The 27,900-nt window shown below is 40.7% G+C and overlaps 2 protein-coding genes across 11 annotated transcripts; one reads left to right on the forward strand and one right to left on the reverse strand.

Moving 5' to 3' along the window:
* iqcg (IQ motif containing G) lies at nucleotides 1–6,666 on the forward strand. Of its 2 annotated transcripts, XM_026999497.2 has the most exons (9): nucleotides 1–430; nucleotides 590–792; nucleotides 948–1,076; nucleotides 1,179–1,260; nucleotides 1,601–1,762; nucleotides 1,893–1,967; nucleotides 5,676–5,807; nucleotides 5,896–5,997; nucleotides 6,169–6,666. In XM_026999497.2, exons 1-9 carry the CDS (start codon nucleotides 302–304, stop codon nucleotides 6,271–6,273), a joined length of 1,119 nt encoding a protein of 372 aa, XP_026855298.2. In that variant the 5' UTR covers nucleotides 1–301; the 3' UTR covers nucleotides 6,274–6,666. The 2 variants fall into 2 exon arrangements, with proteins under 2 accessions (XP_026855298.2, XP_026855297.2); XM_026999496.2 differs by lacking the exon at nucleotides 5,676–5,807.
* lrch3 (leucine-rich repeats and calponin homology (CH) domain containing 3) lies at nucleotides 6,289–27,896 on the reverse strand. Of its 9 annotated transcripts, none has more exons than XM_035525099.1 (22): nucleotides 27,631–27,896; nucleotides 21,028–21,172; nucleotides 20,327–20,453; nucleotides 18,944–19,049; nucleotides 18,429–18,565; nucleotides 18,086–18,195; nucleotides 17,493–17,586; nucleotides 16,793–16,913; nucleotides 16,519–16,661; nucleotides 16,131–16,207; nucleotides 15,789–15,837; nucleotides 15,538–15,669; nucleotides 15,321–15,368; nucleotides 15,134–15,187; nucleotides 13,581–13,661; nucleotides 12,176–12,247; nucleotides 11,836–11,869; nucleotides 11,380–11,493; nucleotides 11,132–11,238; nucleotides 10,850–10,987; nucleotides 10,673–10,750; nucleotides 6,289–8,483 (listed from the first exon to the last, which is right to left on the reverse strand). In XM_035525099.1, the coding sequence occupies exons 1-22, from the start codon at nucleotides 27,872–27,874 to the stop codon at nucleotides 8,325–8,327; spliced, it is 2,370 nt and encodes a 789-aa protein (XP_035380992.1). In that variant the 5' UTR covers nucleotides 27,875–27,896; the 3' UTR covers nucleotides 6,289–8,324. The 9 variants fall into 9 exon arrangements, with proteins under 9 accessions (XP_035380992.1, XP_035380999.1, XP_035380991.1 ...); XM_035525098.1 differs by lacking the exon at nucleotides 6,289–8,483 and adding an exon at nucleotides 9,831–10,264; XM_035525103.1 differs by lacking the exons at nucleotides 6,289–8,483; nucleotides 27,631–27,896 and adding exons at nucleotides 9,831–10,264; nucleotides 23,992–27,604.
* Between the last annotated feature and the right edge of the window lie 4 nt (nucleotides 27,897–27,900).

Here is a 27,900-nt window from a genome sequence, read left to right on the forward strand (position 1 = left end):
CGGACAATGCTATCGTGCGCTTGCTGACTCGACTACAGAATCTGTATTTGTGTTTCATTGGTCATTTTGAATCATTTACTGTTAAGTGTATCCTAAAATTGTTAAGTGTATTTACTGTTAAGTGTATCCTAAAATTGTAAAACGTGCTACCATGACTACGGATATAAACTGTAGTTTGCGCCTTTATTAACTGAAACGGACAATGCTATCGTGTGCTTGCTGACTTGACTACAGAATCTGTATTTGTGTTTCATTGGTCATTTTGAATCATTTACTGTTAAGTGTATCCTAAAATTGTAAGATGGCAGCTCATATATCAGGGATTGAGTTACTACGAGTTTCCTCAATTTTGCAAGACTGCTGTGATCAGCTGGCAGTGTTAGGCCACATCATGCCAGATACTGACAAACGACGTGCTGAGGCTGACATGGTTCGTATGTAGCTAATTGCAAGGGAATAGTAAGGGGAAATTGCTAGGGAAGTAAGGGGTCTATAATATTTTTGTTTTGTTAAAAAGTTTTGTTAAAATTAATTTCCTTGTCTCCAAATTACACTACCTTTCGCTGTCCCTTACATGTGGTGTGAGTAGGTGCTGTCAGCGGACATTAGTGCGGTCATGGAACAACACAGAGCTGCTGAGGTTTGTCTGAAGGTTGCTCGTGAAGCTCGGGTAGACGGGGATGCTGTGTCTGAAGCCACACACCAGCTGCACAGGTCACAAAAGGAACTAAACCGTATCCTGGCAGAAAGCAGATTCTCTTCTGACAACCTAGCCAAGGTGCAGAGAGACAGGTGCGGATGGTCACTTTCTGTCTTCCCTTAACAGATTGGGGGGTGGGTGGTTGGGTTACTCAGCTAAATATCTTGTAAATGGATTGCTCAGCTAAATATCTTGAACAGGCAGCAAATGTTTAGCCCAATAAGATGAAATACGTATCTTGCTGCAGGCAGTTCTTGGCCCAGGTAAAAAGTGATACGCTGGCAGAGCTACAGGAGAAAGGTACCTTTCAAAGTTTGTGGCAGGCACTGGAGGAGGAGAAGAAGAGGAAGGCTAACCTGCAGGACATAATCATCAGGTCTGGACACAAATGACAATATACATGAATCATTACTTAACTAAATAATAAACTATGCTGTAAAGAGTATATACCTATAAAGACGGAAATTGTGCACTACAGGGAGGAGGAGGGTTGTCTCAGGGCTAAGGCCTTACAAAGACAGTTACTTGACATTCGAAAGGAAAAAACAGTGGCGCTTCAGGTAATTGGATTTTTTTTTGTTTGTTTTGTTTTTGCAAATTACATAATACAGTAATAGCAAATGGAGAGCAATAGTCTTCACAATAAATTCTCAACAAAATTTTATTTGATCAGTATTGCTGACCACATGACTGTTATGCTTGAGAAGGCTTAAAATATTCATCTTTCTTATGAGAATTGCCATGATGGAAGTAATGGATTATGGTCAGTGATTGATAAAAGGAAGAACTGCTTCATGTGGCCTTTTATTTTTACTGTATTGTCAAATTTCCCAAAACCCAGATGCTGTTACTGTTCAGTCAGTGTGAGGCCAGAAATGTTACCTGCCCATGTCCCCTCAGTGGCGAGAGGAAATGACAGCACACTTGAAGGATCAGCTGCAGGAGATGAAAGTTAAGACAAGTCTGGAGAGAAAGTACGTGAAGAGCTGTGCTGAGCTGCTGGTCTACCAGGGACAGAAACTTAACACACGTCAGGAGAAACAGCTGGAGGATGAGATAAAGGTGGGTGTGTATGGAGTGCTTTTCCAATTGTATATCATTCTATAGAACAGTTTATGATCTCTGTAGAACACTGGCCATGACCTTTCAATGGAGCTGAGCATCCGATTTAAGATTGTACATGCCCCATTAGATGCTAGAGGGAAAGTTGGAGGAGGAGAGGAGGGTTCACAAGGAGATGGAATCGTTCCTTAAAGAGCATCAAACAGTAAGTGGGACAACTGCTATGGCTCATTTGGTATAAACACAATCAATACTTTTACTTGGATGTAAACAAACAAACAATCTGGCTAAAATGAGGTTCAACGACAAGGTTGAAGATGAACTTAATAGTAATTCTCGCTGCACCTGGAGGGGAATTATAGCTATAGTGGGAAATCGGGACAAGAAACAAGTCTTAAGTGCTAGGTCTGACCACTTCCTGGCAGAAATGTTAAATCAGTTTCACTTGAGATTCAGTTTCCTTGACTTTAGCAAGGAATTGGCCAAATTTTGAGCTGCAGGAGATGAAAGTTTAGACGAGTCTGGAGTGGAAGTACAGTTATGTGCAAAATAATAGCAGTCTAACATCACTAATGTATTTAATTACTGATTTTGGCAGAAAAGATACAACATGGCATGACATGCATGCTGCTAATTGGTTGTAATTGACTTATTTAATGAAAGAGGCCTATTCAAATTAATAGCAGTATGGAGTTCATTTAGTGAGGATATTCATTCTATGAAGAAACAGGTGTCAATTATGGCCCTTATTTAAAGAAGGAGGGCAGCATATGTTGTACCTGCTGGTTTTAGCCCTTGCAAAGTGAGTAAAATGGGTCATTCCAGACATTGTACTGAAGGAGAAAGAACTTTGATCAAGAAGTTGATTGGAGAGGGGAATACATATAAAGAAGTGCAGAAAATAATTGGCTGCTCAGTTAAAATGATCTCAAATGCTTTAAAATGGCAAACAAAACCTGAAACACGTAGTAGGAAAAGATACTACCATTTGTGTAGATCAGAATAACAAGAATGGCATAGAAGCATCGAAAGATCATCTTCAGTTACTTGTGAGTACTGTAACAATCAGAAGACTCCTACGTGAAGCCAAACTATTTGCACGAAACCCTTGTAAAGTACCATTGCTGAAAAAAGGACGTGCTGAAAAGGTTACAGTTTGCCAAAGAACACACTGACTGGCCTAAAGGGAAGTGGGGCAACATTCTATGGACAGATGAGAGCAAGATTGTTCTTATTGGGTCTAAAGGCCACAGACAGTTTGTGAGACGACCCATAAACACTGAATTTAAGCCACAGTACACTGTGAAGACTGTAAAACATGGAGGTACAAGCATAATGGTTTGGGGATGTTTCTTTTACTTTGGAGTCAGACCCATTTATTGCATACCAGGCACCATGGATCAGTTTGAATATATAAAAATACTGGAAGAGGTCATGTTGCTTTATGCTGAAGAAGAAATGCCCTTGAAATGGGTGTTTCAGCAGGACAATGACCCCAAACACACCAGAAAGCAGGCAGCATCCTGGTTCCAGACCAACAAGATTGATGAAGTGGCCAGCCCAATCCCCAGACCTAAATCCGATTGAGAATTTGTGGAGTGACATCAAAAATGCTGTTTTTGATGCAAAACCCAAGAATACAGAAGAACTGTGGAATGTAGTCCAGTCAGCTTGGGCTGGAATATCTGTTTGCAGGTGTAAGATGTTAGTTAGCTCCATGCCACACAGATGTAAAGGTTATACAACTAAATATTAGTTCAGTGATCAACAGAAAAGCTAAATCTGTAAACAACTTTCAGTTTATACTGTAAATATTCGAGTTTGTAAATGAAAATGAAGACACTACTATTTTTTTTACAGCCCATTATTCTTTTTTCTTAATTTTCAGTTTAAAATTTGATTTTTAGTTCATGTTTTCTTTTGGAATTGAATGTGAAATGCTCCCAGTGCCTTTGTGTATATGGAAATAAATGCTATTATGAGGATTGAGCAGTTGTTTTAAACACACTGCTATTATTTTGCAAATAACTGTATGTGAAGAGTGGTGCTGAGCTTCCTGCTGGTCTACCAGGGACAGATACTTAACACGTGTCAAGAGGAGGTGGAGGGCAGTCAGTCAGATTTAGATTGATGAAATGGAAGTCTAGAGAACTCTTTGACAGACAAATGTGAGGAAGAATCAAGGGCCTGATTGCATTAGTAGCCAACTGCTTAAAAATTGTGACTTTTTGTGTTATTTTTATTTATTTATTTAGTTTACTGTCTGACACAAAGTATAATTGATTCATTCCATTTCACATATCAAGCAAGGAAAGAGGTAGAGGATTCCGCAGCAACAATTGAATTTTGTTGTTGCACACTTGGAAGGCAAGAAGATGCATGCATGCTTATGTTTTGTTGATTTTTATTTTAGCTTGTAGGCTTCCTATACCAGATATTGACTTCAGTACTATTAGTTGGCTGGTTGATTTTTTGATAAGGAGGCCACAGGGAACTCATGTTAATGACACCTTTTTGAGACCCTAATGTTTCCTACAGGATCACTTCAAGGGTGCATCTTCTTGCCCATTATTTGTGCTCTATACCTCTGTCAGTCAGAGTATGTTTGAGTCATGGTTTATAATCAAGTTTGCTGATGATTTGGTGATTGTCAGTTTTTTCCATGACCATGAGGTTGAGATTTCTGCTGAAACCCTCCTGTTATAATCCTTTTATAAATGGCATAGATGTGGAGAAAGTAGGTCAATATAAGTGCATGGTCACCATCTTGCATGATAAAATGCCAAGACTGACTCTATAATTGCAAAAAAGGCCAATAATATGAGAAAGGCCAATAACTGAGAAAGTTGAGGGTTTTTAACATTGATAAATAAAACATTCTAAAAACTGTCTATCTATTATTGAGTTAGTTTTAACTTCTGTAATGATCTGCTGGTTTGACAACCTCAGTATACTGAATATAAATAGGCTAAGGAGTATTGTTGAACTTAGCAAGAATATCATTGGCATTAGCTTGAATGATCTTAGTCATCTTTATATTAAGTTATAGCCATAAAGAGGACAAAGGCCATTCTGGCAGATGCTCATCACCCACTTCATGCAGAGTTTTGCCTTGTACCATCAGGACAGAGGTACACTTTTTCTAGGAGGGCCAAATCAAACAGATATTTGAGGTCATTTATTACATCAGCCATTGAGCATTAAAACAAGCTGTAGGTCTACTGGCTAAGGATTTAAAGACTCTTTTACATCCCCTTGTAATGCTAATATGATGACATCTACTGTATAGGTTATATGCCCCTTTGTTTTGTTTTTTTTTGTTGTTGTTGACTGCTGTCTGCAAATGAATTTGCTCTTCAGGGACAGAACGGGACAGACTCTACCCATCTCTGTAACATAAAAATCAAAACACTTAATTCACATAGTGGACTTTACACTGGACAAATACCAGTATCAACCTGACTTTTTTTTTTTTAATGGACATTTTGGGTTGGATATCTACTTAGACAGTCTGTCAAAAGGTTCTGGGTGAAAAACATTAACAAACCGAAAAGAGCAAAATATGGCTCATTCAGCAAAATAATGTTGCATAGGCTAAATGACTGGTGTGCATGGCTGCCCTTCTGCTGAGGTCTAGACTTATCCTGAGGACAGTGCTGAATGACTATGCAGGAACATGGAAACATCATTATCTATATATAGCAATTAAACCCCCCCCCCCACCCAAAAAAAAAACAAACAAAAAAAACCACACCTAATTTTAGAACCTATAGAGACATTGGATTAGTAGTACAACTTAAAAGTTAATGTCAAGTCAGGTTATTTATTTATTTATTTTGCTGGTCTGCCTGCAATTATGTCTGAAATATAGCCTTTGTGGTATAGAGAATTCGTGTCATCGTTTGTACCCCAGAATTTAGAGGTAAAGCTGGAGTATTGGGTAGAGCGCTATGAGAAAGACATGGAGGACAAGCAACAAGAACTTAATGCTTTAAGAACCAACAAAAACAATAACCTGGCACAGTTACAAGATCTAGCTAAAAAGGTAGGTTCTGCCACCCAGTTGCCCCTTTTAACTTCCACCACAGGTGTCCATATCACTCTAAATATAATCATTAATTTATGGATTTCAGTATAGAGAAAGCAAGCAGGTTATTATCGAGGACAGACTGGTGAAGGATAACTTGCGCAGACAGCTGGAGAGAGCGCAACTGGAGAGGAACGCAGCAATTAAGGTGACATTAGATGGACGACTCAATTCTGAGCCTTGTGTAATAGGAGGGCTTGTGACTGCTACAGGACAAGCAAGATGAAAAGTCTTGTCTTGCATGCTCTGGTCTTGCTCAAGAGAATCTTCAAGTATTTTGCTGGGGTGTATTAACATCATTCTTTGTCTCCCATTGCAGATTCAATCATGGTGGAGGGGAACTGTGGTTAGGAAATGCCTGGGCCCTTACAAAAAGGCCAAGAAACCCAAGAGTAAAGAAAGGAAAAAAGGGAAAAAAAAATGACAATGGTGGACCACATAAAATAAAACATGTCAGAGAGGGGAACTTTATTAATCAGTTTATAATGACTCCAAATTCTCATACCAGAAAATACTTTAATATTTTACTAATTTTATAACATTAAATGTTTTGCTTGAAATAGTTAACAAATGCCATTTAAATAAAAAAGAAAAAGGGGGCTTTAAGAAGTTCATGCTGTCTATATATGAAATGCAGTGGTTCCTGTTATGCAAGCTATGTGGACAGCGGTACATACTTGTCAACGTATGGAATGTATTAATTTACTGTACAGACACGCAGGGGAAAACCCTGCAGAAGGGTCAACATCATTTCTGCTGGGGATTACCCTAGTCATAATTTTAATTATTTAAATGAAAATTAAAAAAAAAAAAAAAACACAAAAAACCCCCCAAAAACAAACAAACAAAAAAACACATTTATATTTTAAAATCACTTTTAACTTCCCTTTTTAAAACACAAGTCTCTAAAAAGCAAGTTAAAATAGAAAACGTTAAAAAAAAAAAAAAAAAAAAAAGATTTTGTAGGTACATTTTCTTTAAAACTTTTTTTTTCTTTCTTTATGAAGAATGCTGGGCAACCATTGGTGCCCTGATCTAAGCACTATGTTACTCAGTGGGAAGTAAAAACTACAGTGCCTGCTCTGCCAGCCAGAAGAAGATTTAACAGCCAAAATAACCACCACCAAGTACATTTTTTTCATGCTGTGTGTATCAAAGCACCAAACATCCCAGTAATCCACAAGTCCGCATCTACGCAGGTGCTGGGAAGTCAGCCCTCCACCCAGCCGCAAACAGGACCGCCAACTGCGGCACTGAGTCTGAGCGCAAGCTTGCCTGGCACACACATACGCCTTCCAACGGGGGAGGAAGTACGAGGGTGTGCTAATAACGTACACCAAGGAGCAAGCCATACAAAGGTGCCTGTAGCCACTGCAGTCCTGCTGACAGGCAACAGTAGAGCCTTTGCACTGTGTGAACAGCTACTCTACACACCCTCCCCCATTCACCTGGCAGCTCACACATGCATGACCTGTTACATGAAGAACAATAAACAGCAATAAAGTAACATGCACCTCTCCTGCAAGCCCTTTGAAGAACAATTTGTAGTGAATCAGCACCTGGCAGCACTGAATGATTGCAAAACAGGGCTGTAAATAAGTGTCTTTAACAGTGTTTGTCTCAAGCCTCCTAAGTCCACAACACAAGTGTCTTGCCACATCATTTCAACATACTATAATAAAGTTTTATAAAGTCTGCATTTCAGCTTGGAGACCAAATTCTTCACAGACAGCGAGGCCTCTTCATTAAATGTCCATACAGCTTTGGGAAACAGCATTACCCTGTGGCTGCATACTCACACATACATTTCTCTTAAAGTCTTGTGCAAGATGCTGGTCTTAAACTGAAGAGCACTGGCCCATATTAAGGGTTAGCTTTCAGCTCAGTCATAAAAGGTCTAAAACCAATTAGTGTATTGATTTAAAACCGTCTTTTCATCCAATGCTGTACTATCGTGCAAGCTGAGATAGTACCAATCTGCATCATCATTACAACTATATTAACTCACGCTGATTAATATGTGACATGCTAGTCATGATCAATAATAATAATAATAATAATAATATGGTGCAAAAATAATCACAAATGAGGAGCAATAATGATGTGGTAAAGAGACAACTTGCTTTTAAACAAAAGAAGATAAATGTGCATTAGGTGAACTGCAGGGTTTGCTGGTTCCGTGCGTGCGTGTGCATGTAGTGAGCAGAATGCAGCAGTGCCTCCATCTTTCCTGGCTGTGGCCCTCTCCCTCCTTGCTCCTCGGGGGGGGGGGGGGGAATAGGCTCTCTTTAGCGGCGAGCAAGATGGTGGGTGGGTGGTGAGTAGCGGGTTTTCCATTAGGTCCGAGTCTTTCTACCGCCCATGAAGCGCATTGGTGGGAAGGGGATGGGAGTAAGTGGAGTCTGTGGGAGCATGGGAGGAAGAGAGCCCTTGTCTCAGGGCCATTTTCTGGGAATGGTGCACGTGGGTTCAGCCCTACATGGCGAAAGCGGAGGCAGCACAGGGGTTGGTGGGGGCTGTGCTCGGTGAAGGAGAGTGCTTCGGCGGGGCCAGGTCCAGCAGGGCGCGCACCGTCCCGGCCACCTGTGGTAGGCCTCTCTCCTCCAGGATGTGGAGTGGGAGGCATAGCTGGCTCTGGGGCCATGCGTGCATACGTGCATGCACAGACACGCACATGCGCACACACGCCCCACGCACAGCCAGCCAGACAGACAGAAGGACACACACAGAGAGGGATGGGTACGGGTGCAAACAAAATTGGAGAGAGAAGAAAGGTAATGTCAATGGAGAAGTAAATTGAGAAAAAAGGGCACTTAAAAATCAATGGCATTATCAAAATGGTAAAATGAAAAGAAAAAAATTACATGTCAAAATTAAGGGTTCAACTTAAGACACAAAAAGATTAGATGTAAAACCATAGCCATGACTTTGAAGGGGAACTGAGGAGAATGAAGAGCTGGGAATGAGGGACATGGTGAAGAATATATCAAATCACGTCAGAACACACCCACACACTGAAAGAATGGAGAGAAGAAGCAACCAAGAGATACTACTGCATAGCTTTGTTTGAGAGCACTGTGCTTTGGAGAGTAAACCAGAAAGAAAAAAAAGTGCACTGGAGGAGAAGTACAGTATAGGGGAAGAAGGACAGCAGGCAGATGAGATCAGATTGCCTCATAAATTTATTATTAGAAAAGTCATGAGAAAGTGCCAAAGTAAACAGATTACAGGAAAGTTAGAAAGTTAAGCTTTTACATGTGTAAACTCAAATACTGAGGTTCCACCAGAACGGTGACCATACAAAAACAACCCCCCCCCCCACATTTAAATAAAATATCCCCCTCCAAACATCTTTCCTCTGATCATTAGTACAATCACACTGAAAGCCATTCAGTATCTCATGCGCAAATCTCTCACACAAAGATCTAATTCCTAATGCCATCTCCTAACTAGCTCCTCAACTTGGCAGCGCTGATATTCTACATAGGAAATACCATTCTCCCAGGGAAGAGAATACAAAGGCCACAGCTTGTGTGCCCTACAAACCTGCATATGAAGTGCAGATAAGGAAACCCTGTTTGAGATGTCAAGCTGTGGACCATGATATGGTCTACTCAGAGATTACACACCACCACAAAACACATACTGAGATATGGCAGGAATGACTCTGGAAAAGTCTGCCTTTCCTGGTTATTATGCATATGGCTCTGTTCTTTACATGGCCAAATTGTTTCTAATTACAAAACCCCAGACATATGCACAAGGACATATGCAGATCCCATAAGGCACCAAAGGACAGACAGGGAAAGTGTCAGTGCCAAGCTGGTATTTAAAACAAATAACAGTACTAAAAGAGAACCTTTGACCTTTTCTCAAAAGGTTTAACTTGCCTTGACTGTGGCACATTCTTTTATAATTATAATAATAATAATAATAATAATAAAAAATCCAAATCACTCAAACAATGCAGTAAAAAAAAAAAAAAAAAAAAAAAAAAAAGAGTGGACACAGGTGGGTTCCTCTTCCTGTTGCATTTTCTCATTCAGTTCTGCCAGCTGCCATCAGAATGCTTTACGCTATTAGCCCAGACATCTTCAGTTTTGTGCAACTTCATAAGTCTAGTCAGGTGTTCATACACATGGACGGGCTGCGTGGGGTGTGCTTTACAAAGTGGCTGTGAAAATAACTGCTTGTACACTATCGTCGAGCTCAAGTGCGGTTTAAATGCGGGGCACCAGATGGCAGTAGAGAGCGCAGAGAAGGGACATAACTGACAGGTAGAAGAGGGCAAAGCCGGCAATCTGGGAGGGAGGAGAGGGCCTCTGAGGGGGCGCCAGGGTGAGCAAGGCTTCCACCATCCTATGCAAGCAGAGCGCCTCACCCTCCAGCACCTCAGCCACCGAACACAGACTTCCCTTCCCGCAGACGGGACAAGCAGCATAGTACAAGATGCGTGTGTGCACATGTACACACACGGGAGTGGTTGGTGGAAAGGCAAGTTTGGGGACAATAACAAATAAGCACAAATAAAGGATGAGTCAGGAGTCAGAAAGGCACCATGGTGTGAGAGGAGAGGAGAGAGAGAGAGAGAGAGAAAATATTAGTTTTTAGTTGCATAAGGACTGAAGTGGTCAGATGAGAAGCATTTAAGCATGAGAGGTTAATAAGGTCTGTTAGAAGAGAAGCAACAAGAAGGAACATAAGAGAAGATAAGTTCTTAAGTCTGACAAATATTGAAAACCAATATTATGTGGATCTACATAATAAGTTCAGTTGTCAATGTAAAGTTTATTTTATTTTATCTGGAGCAGATTTTGGCTTACCTGAGGGACACCGATTCTCCGACAAGCTTCTAAGAAGTTCTCCACATTCCGTCGACATTTTGCCATTGTCAGTTTGGGCTAGAAGGTGGGAAAAAAATACAATTCCCAGTCACAAGGGAAAAAAAAACAGCTTAAACATAGAAGCACACATTCACATGCACATACACACAAACTGACCACTGCAGGTGAGGGCACGTGGATGCTGGGTACTGATCGAGGTCGGACGTGATTGGCCAGATGACACAGCACAACCCCATCCGTCAGTGCCGCCCCCAGGTCACTGGGCAAAGACACTTTCAGCCGGGATTCAATGTTCTACAGAACAACCATAAGAAACAGAAACCAAACAGATGTTACTGGGTGAACATGTTGGTATAGAGTGATATTATTTCCAGTAGATCTTAGTAGTAAGGAGGAACGACTAAGTAAGGAGGATCAGGAAGTGCATGGATGAAGGACCTTCCTCAGCTGCTCCACCAGTTCAGCTTCCTCTCCTATGGGACCAGATGCCACCAAGGGGCTGGGAACAGCCTCTTCAGGTTCCAGCCTCCCACTCCTAGATTCTCCTATACACATAAACAGGAAGCACATGCCATACAAAAAGCAAAGTGTTTGAAATGCCAAACAGTGCTGTGTTTATTACTGCGTGAGGCAAGCACATTTCCTTGTCTAAACTATGTGTTCTGACACATGAACATAATGAGTACCCCTTTTTTTCTCCTCCCTTTGGCTGAGGCGGAAAAGAAAGCTCTCGGGACGCTGGGCCGGGCCGCGGGAGGAGGGCGGAGCAGCAGGTCCAGGGTATGTAGGTGTCTGCAAGGCTGCATGTGACGTGATGGAGAATGAGGAACGAGACAGTTGTATTGAGTCAAGGAGCAGTTTGGAGAACTCTAATGGCTTCTCAAAATGTGTATAGGGCAGTGGTAGCACAGTGGTTAAGGTCCTTGATTTGTAATCAGAAGGTTGCTGCTTCAAGCCCCACCACTGCCAAATTGACACTGTTGGGCCCCTAAGCAAGGCCCTTAACCCTCAAGTTGTACTCAGTCAAAATTGTAAGTCGCTTTGGAGAAAAGCATCAGCTAAATGCTGTAAATGTATAGGGTGCAGGGGGTATGTTGTGTATCTGTGTGTTTGCATGCCTGTAACAAAAGAAAAACATATACCTGCTGGGGAAAGTGAGGTACGATCTTCCCCTTGCTGCAGTTTTAGAGGAATGGGGGAAAATGGAGAGAGAAAAGAAGTTAAGATTTTATTACTCAATAAAATGTATTCAACATTACATATGTCTGTTTAGTGCTATGTGAGCGACTATCAAATGCTGTGCTATGCTGAATGAATTCCATCAGCACCAGCCAACAACAGGAGGAGATGCTCACAACTTTCAAGTAGGATGATCAATCAGACTGAGTTGTAGTGCAGAAGAAAGCACTAAAAGAGGACGCCCTTTCATACAACAGTTCAGAGGGGAATTAATAAAAACGAGTGATACACAGGTTGGTATACCTGAAATAAACAGGAGGGAGCAGGGGCTGTGGAGGGAGACACACCCCCATCCACCGCTTTACCAGAGAGAGACTGCCAGAGTGCAGCAAGTGGTAATGAGAGACAGGAGAGAAGAAAGAGCAAGAGAAAGACAGATCAGAAAAAAAGAAACGGAGGTATGCGTCAGGCATTAAACAGTAATGAAAGAAAAGAAAGAATGTGAGGTTAATTTTTTGTTATGTCTAGAAAATCTGCTACCTTTGTATAGGCAAGCAAGCAAGCAAACAATCAAGAACTAGTCTTGGGACAGTAGTAGTAATTGGTATTTGCAGTAAGACAAACCAATACAAACCTATCCACTTTTATCATCTCCACATTTCATACCAGCAAGAGAGCCTTTGCCATCTACTGATGCGTACCACAAATTTCATGCTTGTGTGATACTTGCTAAGCCATTAACACTACTGTGCTGCTAAAGCAAACTTGGGGGACAAAAAGAAATGGAGCAACCCTTTTACATGCAACTTTGCTTTCTTGATGTCTACAAATCTGCAATGTGGCAATGACTATAGAGTAGTCAGCTTTACTATATAAACACACAGCTAGTGCAACCAATTAGCAAAAAAAATTAAATAAATAAAAAAATTATATATATATATATATATATATATATATATATATATATATATATATATATATATATATATATATATATATATAAATTCACTGTCTAATTGGAGCTTGCAATGTAAGAACAAATTCACGCTTTTACTGTACTGTCCACAATGTGTTTTTTTTTTAAACCCAGTTTTACAGTTCACACCTGCCTTTTAAAAATTGTGCTTTGCCCTAGATCATTTCTAATGCTGCATTGCCATGTGCTGCAGGAGGGATCTGATTCCCCCTTATACTCCTTTAGAACTATGTCCTCCAGAACCCAGTTTAGAAGAGCAGGGCAGGCCACTGGGAGTGCTGGCCACACTGCCAAGAGCTCCAGAGGAAAGATGGGAGAGGCAGAGGAAATGTGAACAAACAAGAGACAGCAGTGCTGCATACATCTGGAGAGATTGTATGGGGAGATTCTCTCTCACTGCAGTGTTGCATGAGATAGCTTTGAGAAAATGTCCTACTGTCTGTCCCAAATCTAGTACAGATAATAAGTATGCAACAAAGAATTTCGCACACACGTGCACGGCTAGTGTTGTGAGGTTCGGACTGCAGTCTAGTGGCATGTGTTGTGCGTGATGTCTAGCAATTATAAACCCAGACACATTTAGTGTGTGCGTGTATATATGTGTAATATATGTGTGTGTGTAATATATATATATATATATATATATATATATATATATATATATATATATATATTTATATATATCTCGTGCGTGCATGCATGTGTGTCTGTGAAGTCCGTTAGATCTTTCACCTGCTTATGAGGGTCAGGCCTCTTCTTTATAGTGTTGGTGTCTATGTCTATTTCAAACACCATTAATGGCTCGAGCTCACCCTGACAGATCAGCAGGGCCAGGACGAGTAAGAGAAACATCAGTGGGAGAGACAGACAGACAGACAGAGAGAGAGAGAGAGAGAGAGAGAGAGAGAGAGAGAGAGAGAGAGAAGCACAGCAGAAGTAAAGCTCTGAGGTGTGGAACACATGCTGAAGCGTTTACAGGCAAAAGCAGACCTAGTCTAGAAGGAGGTTAGCATATTAGCACAGAAGAGATCAGCAGGTGAGACAGAAAGCATTGGCTGCATAATACTTCATGAGGCTCTAGCAAAACGAAACAGAACAAAATACTGTCAATACTATCACTGTTTGCACCCAATCACCAGCTCTTCACTGGTTGACTAAGCATTTTATAAGACTAGGAATGGATATGGATTAATAAAACAGTTACCCAGTACTGATTGCAAGTTGTGATAAGCTATTACTACAAGTCTGAAATGGAAATATGAGAATCACCTGAAAACAAATGTCTGAGATTGCAAAAAAGATGCTACTCTGTCAAAATGCAGCTTATTTTATAACTTAAAGGCATTACATAAACACATACTTGGATTCAGAATAAGGTTAAAAGCTGCCATTTCTATATCTTTCTGCAGGCAAACGGCCTGGTGGTGAAGCCTTCTCGCTGTATTGTGAAATACAGTCATACTGGTAGAGCCTTCAAATACTGAACTTCCAAGACATTTATGATTCAAAGCATATTGCTGCCTGCCCCTGACTGTCCTCAGATATGTGAATAAGACCTACGTGTTAGGCCTGTGTCACTCTGGGAGGGTGTGGGTGTGTGCATGCACACTCGTACACATTTAAGTGAAAAGCACTGGCAGTATAAATTATATACCTGATGCCTGAAAACCTGGGTACATGGCACTCACTTGTTACCTCACTCGTTTCCTCAATACCCATCTATAATTAAAGTGGAAGTTTTCTCTAAATTTGGTCAATGAAATGTAAACAATTGTATGAAACATTCTAGCAAAATTGACAAAATAATATATTTGTACAAAGAGGGTGATAGGTAGAACTTATGACGAACACAAAAATAACTGTTTTGGGTTATTAAAACTAAGTTACATGTTTAATTTGACATGTGGGAAAAGGTTTTTATTTCTTCTTTGGGTCATATTTCTGGGGTATTTCTTCTTACAAACATATTGGACAATTTTCCTGCATGTACCTACAAAAATGCATGTACTATCATTATTATTTTCTATAACAATGTTTTCATCATTTGTGTCAATAATATTGTTTGTTCTCATCACAAAGCAAAATCATTCTAGTCATTTTGAAAGCTCAGTGGATTTCTTCTTTAGATGACCACTTTTTTAAAGATAAGAAACAAAGGAAATACATTAAGACTGGGCAAACAGAGAGGAAAAGCAACACAAAAATAAGAATGGTAAATATGATTGGTTGATTAGGGCAGTTTGACAAGGAATGCCAGTGTTCTCTTCATGCTGATAGGCTCTTACCATGAAGAGGGCCGAGTCATCTGTATGAGTGGAGCGTCTGGAGGGGTATAGGGTCTGATGGAGTAGGGAAGACAGGGTAAGCCCATGGATAGATATGGCCAAACACACAGACACAAGGAAGGTGTGGAGAAATGTATGGGAAGTGAGGGAGGGCGTGGGAACATGCACGCTTGAAAAATATATTTACCTCGTTGTCTGGAGGACTGAGCTTAGTGGGACTGTGAGCTGACTTGGACTGAAAATCAAAAAGAAAACAGATCAGGCATGACTGTGATAAACTCACATATCGCCTTGGCATCTAACTGTGTGGGCTATTGCACAACTGTGTAGTTACACAAAATAAACACAATTATTTCACACTATTATTTGCCTGGATATATAAGTGAGTGGGCGAGAGTGCGTACCTTGGCGTAACTCCTGACAGTGTCTTTCTGCATGCTCCTCGCTTTCTGCCGCTCCTCCTCGTACCGCTGGGCTGCAAGCTGGGCCTCCCTCCGTGCACGCTCCACCCCCACAGCAGAACCTGGCAATGCTCGCTAACACACACACACACACACACACACACACAGTCAGAGTTAGGCATGTTTCATGTTCACCTACTGTAGACTGGGTGGAGAGGAAAAAAAAAAAAAAAGGAGAGAAACAGGATGATTACCTGGAGATGAGCAGGTGACAAAGTGCTGACTGGATCTGGTAACGTATTTCTGTAAAGAACAGAATCTTTATTAAGAAACGTACATAGTCTTGCACTCTATTTTATCTGAGGGGGTTCATTAGACACTTAAGCTGTAATTAATTACTTCTTTATCTGTTTTGAGAGTGATCACAATACTGCACTTGCCAAATGTGCATACCTTATTTATTGTTTAAGATACTATACAAACCTTTAATGCTTTTCCAATGTACATTTAAAATGTGTGTGTGTGTGTGTGTGTGTGTGTGTGCGCGCGCATGCACGCCATGCTTTGCAGTCTGCACTCTGTGTGTACAGGCATACCGACTGTATGATGAGGCATGGCGTCTTGAATCATCAGCTCTCGTGTCTCTGGAGGGACATGGCTTAGCTGGTGAACCCTAGCAACACAGTAATGAGGAGAGTCGACAATTTAATACAAAATATCCAACTGAATAAGATAACTTCACAATCTCACTATGTACACTCAACATTAATATAGTTTTGAAACAACCCTTGAACATACTGTTGTTTTCAACTGTCCAGTCTTACACTGATTTGAAAAGTTTTCTGTACCTTAAAATTTAGTCTACAATGTCTGTTTTGCACGTCATTATGTTGTACACGTATAATATAGTTGAATTAAATCGGAATTAAATGAACTCTGGCAAATGGACAATTCCAATGGTGACTGCCATATGAAACAGCGCACCTCTCGGGTGATTCGTCTTTCGATGTAGGCCATAAACTGGGAGCTAAGGCTGACCGAATCCCCTGTTCGGGGACGTATATCCTCCTCCTCTTCCTCCCATGTACAGCTGTCAATAAAATCTATCTGCTCAAGCTCTGTCTCCACTAAAAAAAGGGGGGAAAAAGTTAACCAAATATCATTAAAGAAGGATAACGAAGAGACACACACACACACAAAAAAAAAAAAAAAAAAAAAAAAAAAAAAAAAAGACACCCCCCGCTCTCTGACTGCTCACATGTCCCATTGGCCTGCAGCGAGCCTGTCCTGTGCTCGTCCCGCTTCCTGTCCCTTTCCCGCCTTTGCTCTTTAGTTATTTCTGCCACTCTCAACGGGAGGTCTGACAGCTCATCAGAGGGCTGCGGAAAAAGAGAAGAGGATGAAGGAAACTAATTACTAAGTCATTGGGTAGATGTAGCTGCATGATCTATGGGCAGATTATTTCCGCGTTCACATGGTGAGCCTAACCGTTCCAGTAATGCTACATTTGCGCAGAAGAAGAGTCATGCTTGGCTGCCAGGTTACATTCACTTCCATTCAAACACCTGCATCGGTCGCATGAATGACTTCGAATCCATGCGCTTTTGTTTTTCCTTCTAGCAGAACTCAAACTCAGTGAATCTGGACCTTTGTCCAACTCAAATTCCTTTCACAAACACTGCTTGACCCCTTACCTTAAGGAAACCTATTGTTGTGGCAGTTTCAATACCCATTTGGTATAAATAAATGTTACAAAAGTACAGTTACGAAGAAAAGCAGCTTGATTTGTCAAGTTGGGCATGATGAAAGAAATATGTCAGTCGAACATTCCTATCTTACGTTTGTAGCCAGCAGGTGAGATTCCTCATGCCTCAGTTATAATGGGAGCATACCTTCAGTCAGTTGAGCAATGGTGAGATCTGGCTGATTACTGAAGCTTGACAGAAAAAGGAACTCACTTCATTGCCTGACCATCTCTTGTCTCCGCTGTCCACACTGTTGAACCCAGAGTCCAGAGCGCCATATGGCCGACCTGCATACAACTCCTCCACACTGACAAGAACATGTTCAGGGCAACGCCCCCCCCCAAAAAAAAGAGAACCAAACAAAACAAACAATATATATTTATATTATTATTTATAGGAAACTGCATCCAACAGATGTGAACAGTTCTGACTAACATACACCCATTCACATGCATCGCCTACGAGTCCATGCTTTAATGTGAACAAACTCCCAACCACATTTAGCATAATTACACCAATATATGTTGTTTATTTTAGTGCACCTTGCTTTATTGTAGGTGCCCTGGAACATATCTATACCCAAATCACACTTATCTGCTTGAATCGAACATATGCATGCCAGGACATGACTTAATGCGTCATAGTCAGCAACCAGAAACAGACTGATAAACACTGAAATAACAGTGTCGCACACAGCCTTCCACCATATCAGAAAACAATATAAGAAGTCTGGACTGTTTGAAAATGCAGTCTGTGATGAGCTTGATTGTGCATGATAATGCATGTTATAAGTATGCGGGACTTACCAAGAACCGAAGCCAAGAGGTCTCCTATCATAGTCAGGGAGGTCTGGAGTTATTTTACATGCCTCCATGTTCAGATACTTAAATATGTGGATCTTCCCCTTGATACAGATCTACAAGCAGTTACAGCATGCAACAGCATGACTTTCCTTAGCATTGTTTCCAGGGAACCTCATTGAGGTTTGTTACACAACTCTTTTCAAGGCTAAACATTTTCAAATGAAATGAAAGCAAATTACAACAATTTTAAAAACCTGTATATAGCGTGTTGCTAATGATGAGAGTATACTATATAAATTGGCTTTGCAGGGACGCTGCTAATGAACTGTGTGTGTGTGTGAGAGACCTGTGCAGGTGGGCTTTGAAGAGGATTGTTGTCCAGCACCATGCTTTGGAGGTGACGGAGGTTGCGGTAACATACTGGGATGACGGTCACCTTGTTACAGGAGAAATCCAAACGCACTAGAGGCAGTTCAGCCAGTTCTACAACATCAACAACAAAAGATACACGCAAATAAGAAAATATACCCTATATCAAGTCTAATATGAGCTGCTCAGAAGGGATCACTGCTGCTATGTGCATGCTCAGTCAGGGACGTGTGTGTGGGAACATTTCAGAACATGACATAAATGTCAGGTAGACAACACTAGTAAAATAAATGGTCAGGTGAAGGAAGCTGTGTGGGGTGGATCATGTGCATGAGTGGGCCTGGGACTCTGTCAGCCCGTGTTTCAAATAGGAGGAGTACAGGTTGGGCAAACGTTACAATGAGCATGTACAGGCTTGTTGTGGGAGACAGCTTCAGGCTCTTAGCATGTTCTGAACGCCCGCTCGCCAGCATGTTCTAAGTGGGCTCTGACCAGGAGGCAGGCGAACGAGGTGGTTTCTGCGAATGTTCAGGTCCCGCAGAGCTTCGAGCTGGCCCACCTGGGAAGGCAGGGTCTGGATCTCATTACAGCTCACATCCTAGAGAGGAAGATGCACAAGGTGAGCATGGACGGAGGAGGGAAGAAAATAATGGAGAAACAATGAACGAGTAGAACAAAGAAAAACAGATTTACAACCAAAGCCAAAAAAAACATCACATTCTAAGGAGTATTGTCTAGTATATTCTCTCAGAACTGTGTCAGAATTCTAAACAAAACTCCCCATCATTTCAGAAAAGCCCATTTCATTTCAGAAAAGCGTAGGAACAGTAACCACTCCAGTCACTTTTCCACATGAGCATTGTATGGCATGGAACCTTTACCAACTCAGACCTGCAGAACCATTTGGGTGGACTGGCCTAATGACATATAGATTCACTGAATGGCTCTCCACAAATGGAGGTAAACCATTTCTTATTGCTTTCTCTCATGTCATAAATGTTCAGCATTTGAACATTGTCTGATGTTTTACAAAAACCAAAAAACAGTCCATTTCTTCAGACAAATGCAGCAAACAGAGTTGATCAACGACAACTCCCACATAATTATGACGAGAATCTGTCACCAATACAAAAATACTTCTTGGACCTGATTTCCAGCATAATATTTGGAAAAAGAAATCGGAACTAGTCTCAGGAGTCCAGAATGGCACAGAAATGCCTGACATTGCCTTAGTAACTGTTTGCACCTTCACAGGAAAATAGGCTAGACACAACCTGCTAGTAAAACTCTTGTAAAACTGTTAATGTACTTTCAGTGAATAGCATAATGAAATAAAAAGACCATCTTTAGGCATGCATTATCCCTCAACACTTGTCAGATTGAATGCTGCAGGTAGACTGCACTGCTGATGGTAAATCAGCCATTTTGTTTCGGGGTTCGAAATACCACAAAATTGGCTTAATTAGGGTATTGGGCTATGCTTAGCACTGTTCACTTCTTTTCTATTGAATATATTCAAACACCTTTAGCCTTTACATGTAAATAGTTTAAAAATCCAACTTCCGGTTTAGCTCAGTCATGCAGATTATAACATTTAAAAAAATAAATAAATAAATAAATAAAGTTATAGACTGTGGAATAAATGTATTCAACCATGAAAGTTCCTTTCATATTTTTAGTGAACTGCTAAGGAAGTGGGCTTTATCATCCTCTGACTCTGGGCTGCCATGCCCTCAACGTGTGCAGGAACATTTTGAAATGTGTTGGAAAGTCTCCTTCTGAGGACCCAGAGCATTCAGAGCCTGAGAGAAAAGAACACTTAAGACATTAAAAATGAGACACCAAGGTTCCATTTTGTCTCACACTAATACTCACCAGTTCTGTGAGCTGCCGGAGATGGCCAAGCTCTTCGGGCAGGGACACTAATTTGTTGTTGCAGGCGATCAGCACTTTCAGAGGCAGGCTGCACACATGAGCGGGCAGAGTGCACAGCTGATTGCGACTGCAGAGAGAAAGATGGAAAGGTGGGGTGGGAGTAACAAGCTTTAGCACAACGTTGACCTATAGTTCCTTTCACATGAACACACAGCACTGCAGTGTTAACTTCACTGGCTTCTCTTATTCATAATGTTATATGTCACTAGTTTTGCTTTGAGGCTTGCTTGCAAGCTAGCTAAGTAACTTCCTATATCGTATGCTACAGCTCTGAAATGACAAACTATATCAATTTTCAGCACTTTGGCCTAGTTTATTCTTCTGTTTGTCACCAAGATACTAAACCAGGTATCCCTGTGGATTTATTTACACACATATATAGGCCTACACAGATACACAAATAACACCAAATTTAGCTGACCTGCAACAATTACAGAATACAGGTCATCATCTCTGGTACTCAAGCTGACAATAACCCCAAATTCCTGGATTTAGCAGCATATATAAAAAAAGTTATGACAGGTAACAAGAAAGATATATTAAAAAGAAAACCTATATGCGACGTGTTCAGTGTTATTTTGCTCAATTATACGCCGTGTGTGTATTCTAATACATGGTTATTTCACGTATGTGTGTTTTACCTGATGTTCAGATATGTGAGGGCCTGTAGATTGATGAGACTTTCTGGCAGTGAGCGAAGGCAGTTCTGGTACAAATTCAAGTTCTCCAATGACACATACATACACACCTCCACTGGCAACTCGGACAACCTATTGCGTGACAGGTCTATAGAAAGATAGTGTGAGTGGCAGAAAAAGCACAGACAAAAAGAAGAAAAGAAAGAATGAGGGATCAGTTTAAATCAGGGAAAGAGTCTGGAACAACATATGATCGCCCACCTGTCTTTATCCTGCATGTGAAAGCGCATATAACATGTCTGAAATGTGTTCTCTGCCCTTTTGCTTTGTTCCGATAGAGAACGGCATGGAGTTCATTATCTTTTTAATAGACCTCTGGCCTCATCTGTGAACACTCTGCCAATGGGGCTGACACTACACATGCCTTGCAGATGCGCACTCTCTGTCCCTGTCAAGCAGTGGCAGAACAACCCCGTAGCCAGAAACAGAGAGCAGCGAGAAGTCAGGCTATGGGACTAATTAGACAGTTCTTCTCACGAAGCCTGCACAGACATACACACTGGGGAGCCTGAGAACACACCTGGTCCATTTATTATTATGAACATCCCCCCCCCCCCCCCCCAGGCCAACATGCACACTGTCTGCACTCCAGAACAGGTCTTCAGTGGGACTTCAGGGTCACAAATACAAACTCAAAAGATTCAAGGAGAGAGGGGGAGAGAGGGAGAGAAAAAATAAATAATTTTTGTTTTTCTAAAATTTTTTTCAAAAAAATAAAGTTCAACAAAATTAATAAATTAATCACTAGTCCATTTAACAATATAATTTCATAATATCAGACACAACGAAATTGTTTTCTTTTAAAAGCCACATCCAGAAGCCTGAGTATATTAAGATCACACCATCATAACCACAGAATCAATGATAAACCATCACATTGCAAATGGCAGCACACCTTAAGACATGAAAATTGACAATAGCTGTATGCATATACAAATTACTGAAAATAATAAGTGAGACACATGCATATTAAATATGGACAGGGCTGAAGCACTAGGGAAAGATTAACCAAGAGTATTTTTTTTCTGGCCAATATTGTAAATGTAGATATAAATTAGATTTTAGGTGTGTATACATGATCCACATAGTATCAAACATTTACAAAGCATGACATATTAATCTGTCATACATAAAAAGTAATCATTTACAGTTGGTCTATACTGTTTATTTACTCAACATTGTAAAGAACACTATTTTAGATGTTCTAGAAGTATAAAAACCATGCATTTAAACAGCATTGTAAATAATGTGTAATTAAAAGGTGACAATTTGAAAATTTAATTGCTTATAATTCAAGTATTGTCTTATGAATGAACCTTGTTCTTATTGTAGTCTTACAATAAAGTAATTTTGATCAAGATGCAGAGATCACCAGAAAGCTACCTGAAATGCATGGTAAACCAAACACAGCCTGACAGAGTTACAATTCAAGAAAAGAAGAAAGTATTGCAGTTTGTTATCATATAGTTGAGATTTTTCAGAATAACAAATGACTGGAGTCAGAGAATCCCACAGCATCTCTCACAGCAATCAGAGAATCCCACAATGTCTCTCACAGCGAGCACACACCTAGGGGCCTCAGCGTAGGGATTAGCCTAATTCACACATCATAAACATGACAAATTTTCCACCACTCAGCTCAAATGCATGTGCTGTCAGGATAAACAGGGTGATCACATCTTTAGTGACATGTAGATGGTAGTTACATAATTACACCATGCATCCCAGCCACAAGCAAAAAACTAACGCATGTACGCCACCACACAATGGCCTGCTTCCGCCAATGGCCTTAATTAGCATCCATGCTCACGGAGAGATAAAAACAGATTTGTCTTTCCTTATATGAGAGTTCAGCCTGTGCAGTGGCACTTGGAGTGCCTTTCTGAAAAACACATTTAGCCTAGGCCTAATAATAGCACTATGCTACATAGCTCCATAATCAGGTCTCTACTCAGAATAGTGGATGCAAGAAGAAAACAGCCTCTAGAAACAGCAGGCCTACAGGCAGCAGCTACTTCCACTCCATCGGCGCACTTGTTAAAGGGCTTGTCTACGAGCGCTACACCTTACTAGAGGAGGAAGACATGCCTCCACATTGTACCCAGTTTTTGAATGTGCTGCATTTCAACAAAATGCCATGCCTAGAATAGGTCTAGAACATCTAAGGAATAGGCCTTTGGTTAATAGGTCAAGCATACAAAATGCTGGAGACTAAGCAGGGGTAACCCTGAGCTCTGTCTGGTTTCAACTGGTAATCTGTGTACTATAGCCAACAATAAAAACTCCAGCCATATAACAGATTCCATAAAATTCCCATTGAACCACCATGTTATATTTATGTGATATGATTAAACTACTTGTTTACAAACATGAAACTATAGATCATATAAATGTATCCTATACTTTCTAAAATAGAACAGCTCCACTATATTTGTGGTTTTGTTTAATGAACATTGTACAGTGCAGTGCTTGGCATGTGGCTGTTGTAAGTACTTGCTTGAACAGTCTTTAAGATGCAAAATATTTGCTTAGTTTCCGTGTGATGTTGTGGTGGCACAGGCTGATGTATGCACACCATGACGCCTTTTCCAGCCCATGATGCTTTATTTATAGCTGTGCAGCTGTGTGGAGATCCGGGAGGACAGGAAGCACTGCTAACTGCAGAGTCTGCTCTATGCTGCACCTCAGCTAGGCCAGTCGAAATCAACCCTGCTGCAGGCACATGCTGACAGAGCTCAAAAGTCTTTAGTGGCCCTTATGTGGCAGATAGCATCATCAAATAAACAGGCAGATTCCCACATCTCCATTCTAAACTCAGTAACTACACTGCACTTGGGCTTCATTTTGCTGCTGAAAGATGGCAGCTGTGACAGGCACTGTTAAGCCAAGGTCCTAGCCACAGCTTACCCTCAAATTCTGAACGGACTTCAAGTGATGTAACACTCCACTGCTGAGAAGCTGGAGAGGAGCTCAGAGGAGACATCTCCCAGGCAGCACAGGCCTGTGGCTCTCCACGTCCGCACAGTGCCTCTCTTCCTCTTCCTCTACTGTGATGCGAGCGGCTGGCTTTGGGCAGTTGATCACGCGCTCCAGTTCATCAATGCAACACATAACAGTGATCAGTTTGAGTCCCTGGACAAACTATCAACAGGCAGTCTAACCTGGGTTAAATTAACAGCATTCCCTCTCTGTGAAATAAACCTCTGCCAAACAGACACGCATTAAAGATATAGAGCTGGATATGATTTTTAAAAGACATTGTATATGATAGATTACCATTTCGTAGATGGTAATCTATCACAAGTATTAATAAAAACAGAGCAATTTCCATATCTGCATCAAGTAGTTTACTGACAAACAGTTAGACAAAAGGACCCTGGCAATGCAACTTTCTTAATTTAATACACCAACTCCAACTAGAAAGCAAGCAAGCTAGCAAGCACTTTGAAAATAATATATGATTTTTGCTTTTTATTTACATCATTTGCTCCCATTTTCACAAGCATCACAAACTTTGATGTTTCAAAAAAGGACCAAAATGTATAAAAGAAGAATGATTGTGCTTAGCAGGCTAATAATCAAGAATTCAGAGCCTTAAGACATAACAGCTTGACCTTCTTCTGGCCTGGCTTTAGGACTATTACAATGTTAACATTCACAAGGGTCAAACAAGTGAGAGAGACTGAGAAGAACAGCTTCCTATTCACATCCACTAAACAGTCAAAGGCATGTCATTTTTCAGACAATTCAGATACTCACTGTTCACAAGTACTGTTAACATAGCCTCAGAATCACCAGCTTCCCCCTTCTATAGTGGTAGTCAACTTTTGCCAACTTTGGCTGGCTCTGTGGTTTGTCACGATGCAGCATTAATAATTCCCTTCATGTGATGAACAGCAGGCATCAAAACAAAAGGCAGTCCCTGTGTGTAGGAAGAACCCCCCAGTTGTTTCGCTCTTCATCTTTTTCTTTCTGCATCATCTTCAATCATGTCATGCTCTGTACGGCAGGCTTGATGAACACAGAGTACAATGACCTAACTTGACTGCCAAATTCATTATGATTTCATTTCAATATTTAACTCTTCTATCACATGGCAAAAAAATCTTGGTCCATCTCCCCTCTTTTTTGCTGTGCAAATGTCAGATTGTCAGCTACTGCTTACAAAGAGCCTAGTGCAAACAAGGCTGTCTGGACCAAATGTAGCCAAGAACAATTTAAGATATAATTTGCAAACCATAACAAATGCACTAGACCAAGAATTCAAATTATTTTAAGGCACTGGATACCATTAAAATTCTTTTAAGCTACACATTCCTCTGAATGTCATTCTCTGCTAAAAAGTTTCCTTCCATGTCTAACTGACTATTAACACCCAGCCTATACAGTTCAGACTATCAATATTGACCAAGATTGGCCTCACACCAGGATACCATATGTACATTAGCTGTGGACTGGTCTGGGAACAGTACAACATTTGTAACTTCTGCAATTCAGGTTTTGATGTCATTAAGGCCTTCTGTTACTGACATGCCTGATGTATAGGTTAAAGCAACCCCAGTAAACATGGCTTGAGATGTGCAAAAGTGTAAAAGGAGGGGCAGAAAGGCAAACAGATCATAGCACTGCTATCAACATACTGTGATGTTCCTGCATGATAAGCAGGCTAGTTGAGTGAGACTGCCTGAACTATTAAGAGTTAACATCTAAACTTATGCACAGAAAATAGAAAACAGCAGCAGCCCTACAGAACCTGAAAGTGCATGTCATATTGTTATGGATTATGGTACTTTGTCACATGGATGCATACAGTCAAATGTATTAATTTTTTACAATTTTTCTATTAACTATTATAATTAGTTGTATGGATTTATTTATGACCATGAGGCAAAGCAATATGGACACATGGATACATTAATACAGTAATATATAAATGTACATAAATGTAATTCTAGTTTGCCCCCATGAATGTGTCATGAATAACAGTGAGGACAATACTATTTTAGCCCATGCATTTTTTAAATAAATCAGTTTCTGTTTGGATATAAAAATACTTCACACTCCACCAAACACAAATTAACACATGTACCAAGCATGACTTGAGCACATTATATGACCACAGGTAGCTAAAATGGATAGAGGTGCAACTCATTAGACAATCAGCCTATCAAAACGACTGCCAACAGCTTAGTTTTCTCCCTGTGTCTGAATAAAACGTTCATGCCATCGTTCATCTTGATTTTATTTCATGCAGGAATGTTTAAAGAAACATGTATGTTCTTTCAGATAGGTGTTTATTAAACTTAAGTAACAAATTGGGCCACACGTAGCATGCCCAGACAATAATTCCATGAGAGCATTTCGGTCAGGCACTCTTTAATGTACGATACAGTAGCAATCAGCAACTTTTTAAACTCCAATAGAGCTTGCAGCGAAGCGACTCAGTGAGTAGTAACGTGACTCATAAGGAACTGTGCCTCTGGCGACTGAATGATAATGAAAAAACAAGCCCATACACATTTTGGATCTCCTCGTGGCTTTCTATAGCATAAAATTTTCAACTTATGTTTTGCCTTACCGCATCAATATATTCAACGATTGTGTCCTACTTCTGTGTAAACCGCTCAGTGATATCAGATGATACCCTATTAGGGGCAAACGTCACATTGTACCTCTGAATATTTAGAATACATCTACGTATAAATAAATGGGTTAAAGTATTTAGTAATGTCCATTTGCAGCTGATAACCAACAGTCTGTTTTCTATAGCTTACTGTTTATGCATTGCAAAAGGAAACAAAAGTTTAACTTCACTCGGTTTAACCAGTTATGTATTGACGGCTTTAGGTAGCTAAAGGTTGTCTAAACACATCCCATTAGCAGAAACCTAATTTCACGGCCAAATCCAGACTGGTCTCTCGAGAGCCGTCAAACAGGGCCCAAATATGTCACTCCAGCCATAAGACCAGTCAGCTAAACGCTGTGATTAGCCTAGGTTAGATAACATGTATCTTATCACTGCTAAATCGCTCAATGTTTAGGTTAAAGTAAAGCTATAACTAGCTAGGTTAGGTAACTAGTTGTATACCAGTTGCTATATTGTTTGTTAGCCAACAGCTAGTTAGGTAGCCGTTTGTATTTGTGTACCAGCATTAGCTGCAAAACTCAAATATGAACTCATTGGCAAAACTTTACTTAAGTCTTGAGACAGGTACTGAGTCTAGAAGTGAACACAGTAATCCATTCACTTAGCCGAAGCGTACAATGTCACTGTTCCACCTACCATAAAGTGTAACTCTAGCTAGCTAACCAACCTAAGCGCACACACCCGTGTTTACCAGTTGAAAGTAACGTAACTAGCCAGCCAGCTAGCCTGCTGTCCATGCATTTTCCAGACTCCTGTAAAAATAGCTATCTGCGACCTAATTATCTAATCACATATTCAAATGAAAAGAGGCCTAAATAAAACAGTGACCAATTTCGCGTAAGTTCTACTTTGTTTAATCACGCCACTCTTCCGGCCCAGCTCTCCAGCTAACTACATACCGGCCCGGGTTGTGTCCGTGAGGTCGTGGATGGCGGCGCTCCTCGGGAACTCCTTCAGTTTCCTGCCGCTGAGATTCAGGCAACCGGTGGTCGTAGCTTCATCAAGAGCTCGGTCGAGTGATCGATTCCAAGATGCAGGACCTGGTGCCGATAAGACATTACCAGTAGCCCCTGCCGCTCCGGGATTGCCGACAGTAAAACTGGACACGGTGCTTTCCACAGAGAGCAATACCGAGGCCGCCATTACACACCAAACTCCCACTAATTCTC

This window comes from Electrophorus electricus, chromosome 4 (genome assembly GCF_013358815.1).
Source record: "Electrophorus electricus isolate fEleEle1 chromosome 4, fEleEle1.pri, whole genome shotgun sequence".
Classification (NCBI taxonomy): domain Eukaryota; kingdom Metazoa; phylum Chordata; class Actinopteri; order Gymnotiformes; family Gymnotidae; genus Electrophorus; species Electrophorus electricus.

Bases quoted from the DNA above. Each gene is read 5' to 3' on its own strand.
- iqcg (XM_026999497.2), top strand. From the start codon at position 302: ATGGCAGCTCATATATCAGGGATTGAGTTACTACGAGTTTCCTCAATT. The intron at 1,077-1,178 runs GTCTGGACACAA...TGTGCACTACAG, and splicing joins CTGCAGGACATAATCATCAG to GGAGGAGGAGGGTTGTCTCA. The intron at 5,998-6,168 runs GTGACATTAGAT...CTCCCATTGCAG, and splicing joins AGAGGAACGCAGCAATTAAG to ATTCAATCATGGTGGAGGGG.
- lrch3 (XM_035525098.1), bottom strand. From the start codon at position 27,874: ATGGCGGCCTCGGTATTGCTCTCTGTGGAAAGCACCGTGTCCAGTTTT. The intron at 18,566-18,943 runs GTCAGAGCCCAC...TTGATGTTGTAG, and splicing joins CCTCGTTCGCCTGCCTCCTG to AACTGGCTGAACTGCCTCTA. The intron at 10,265-10,672 runs GTAAGCCAAAAT...GTCTGCGGGAAG, and splicing joins GGAGAATCGGTGTCCCTCAG to GGAAGTCTGTGTTCGGTGGC.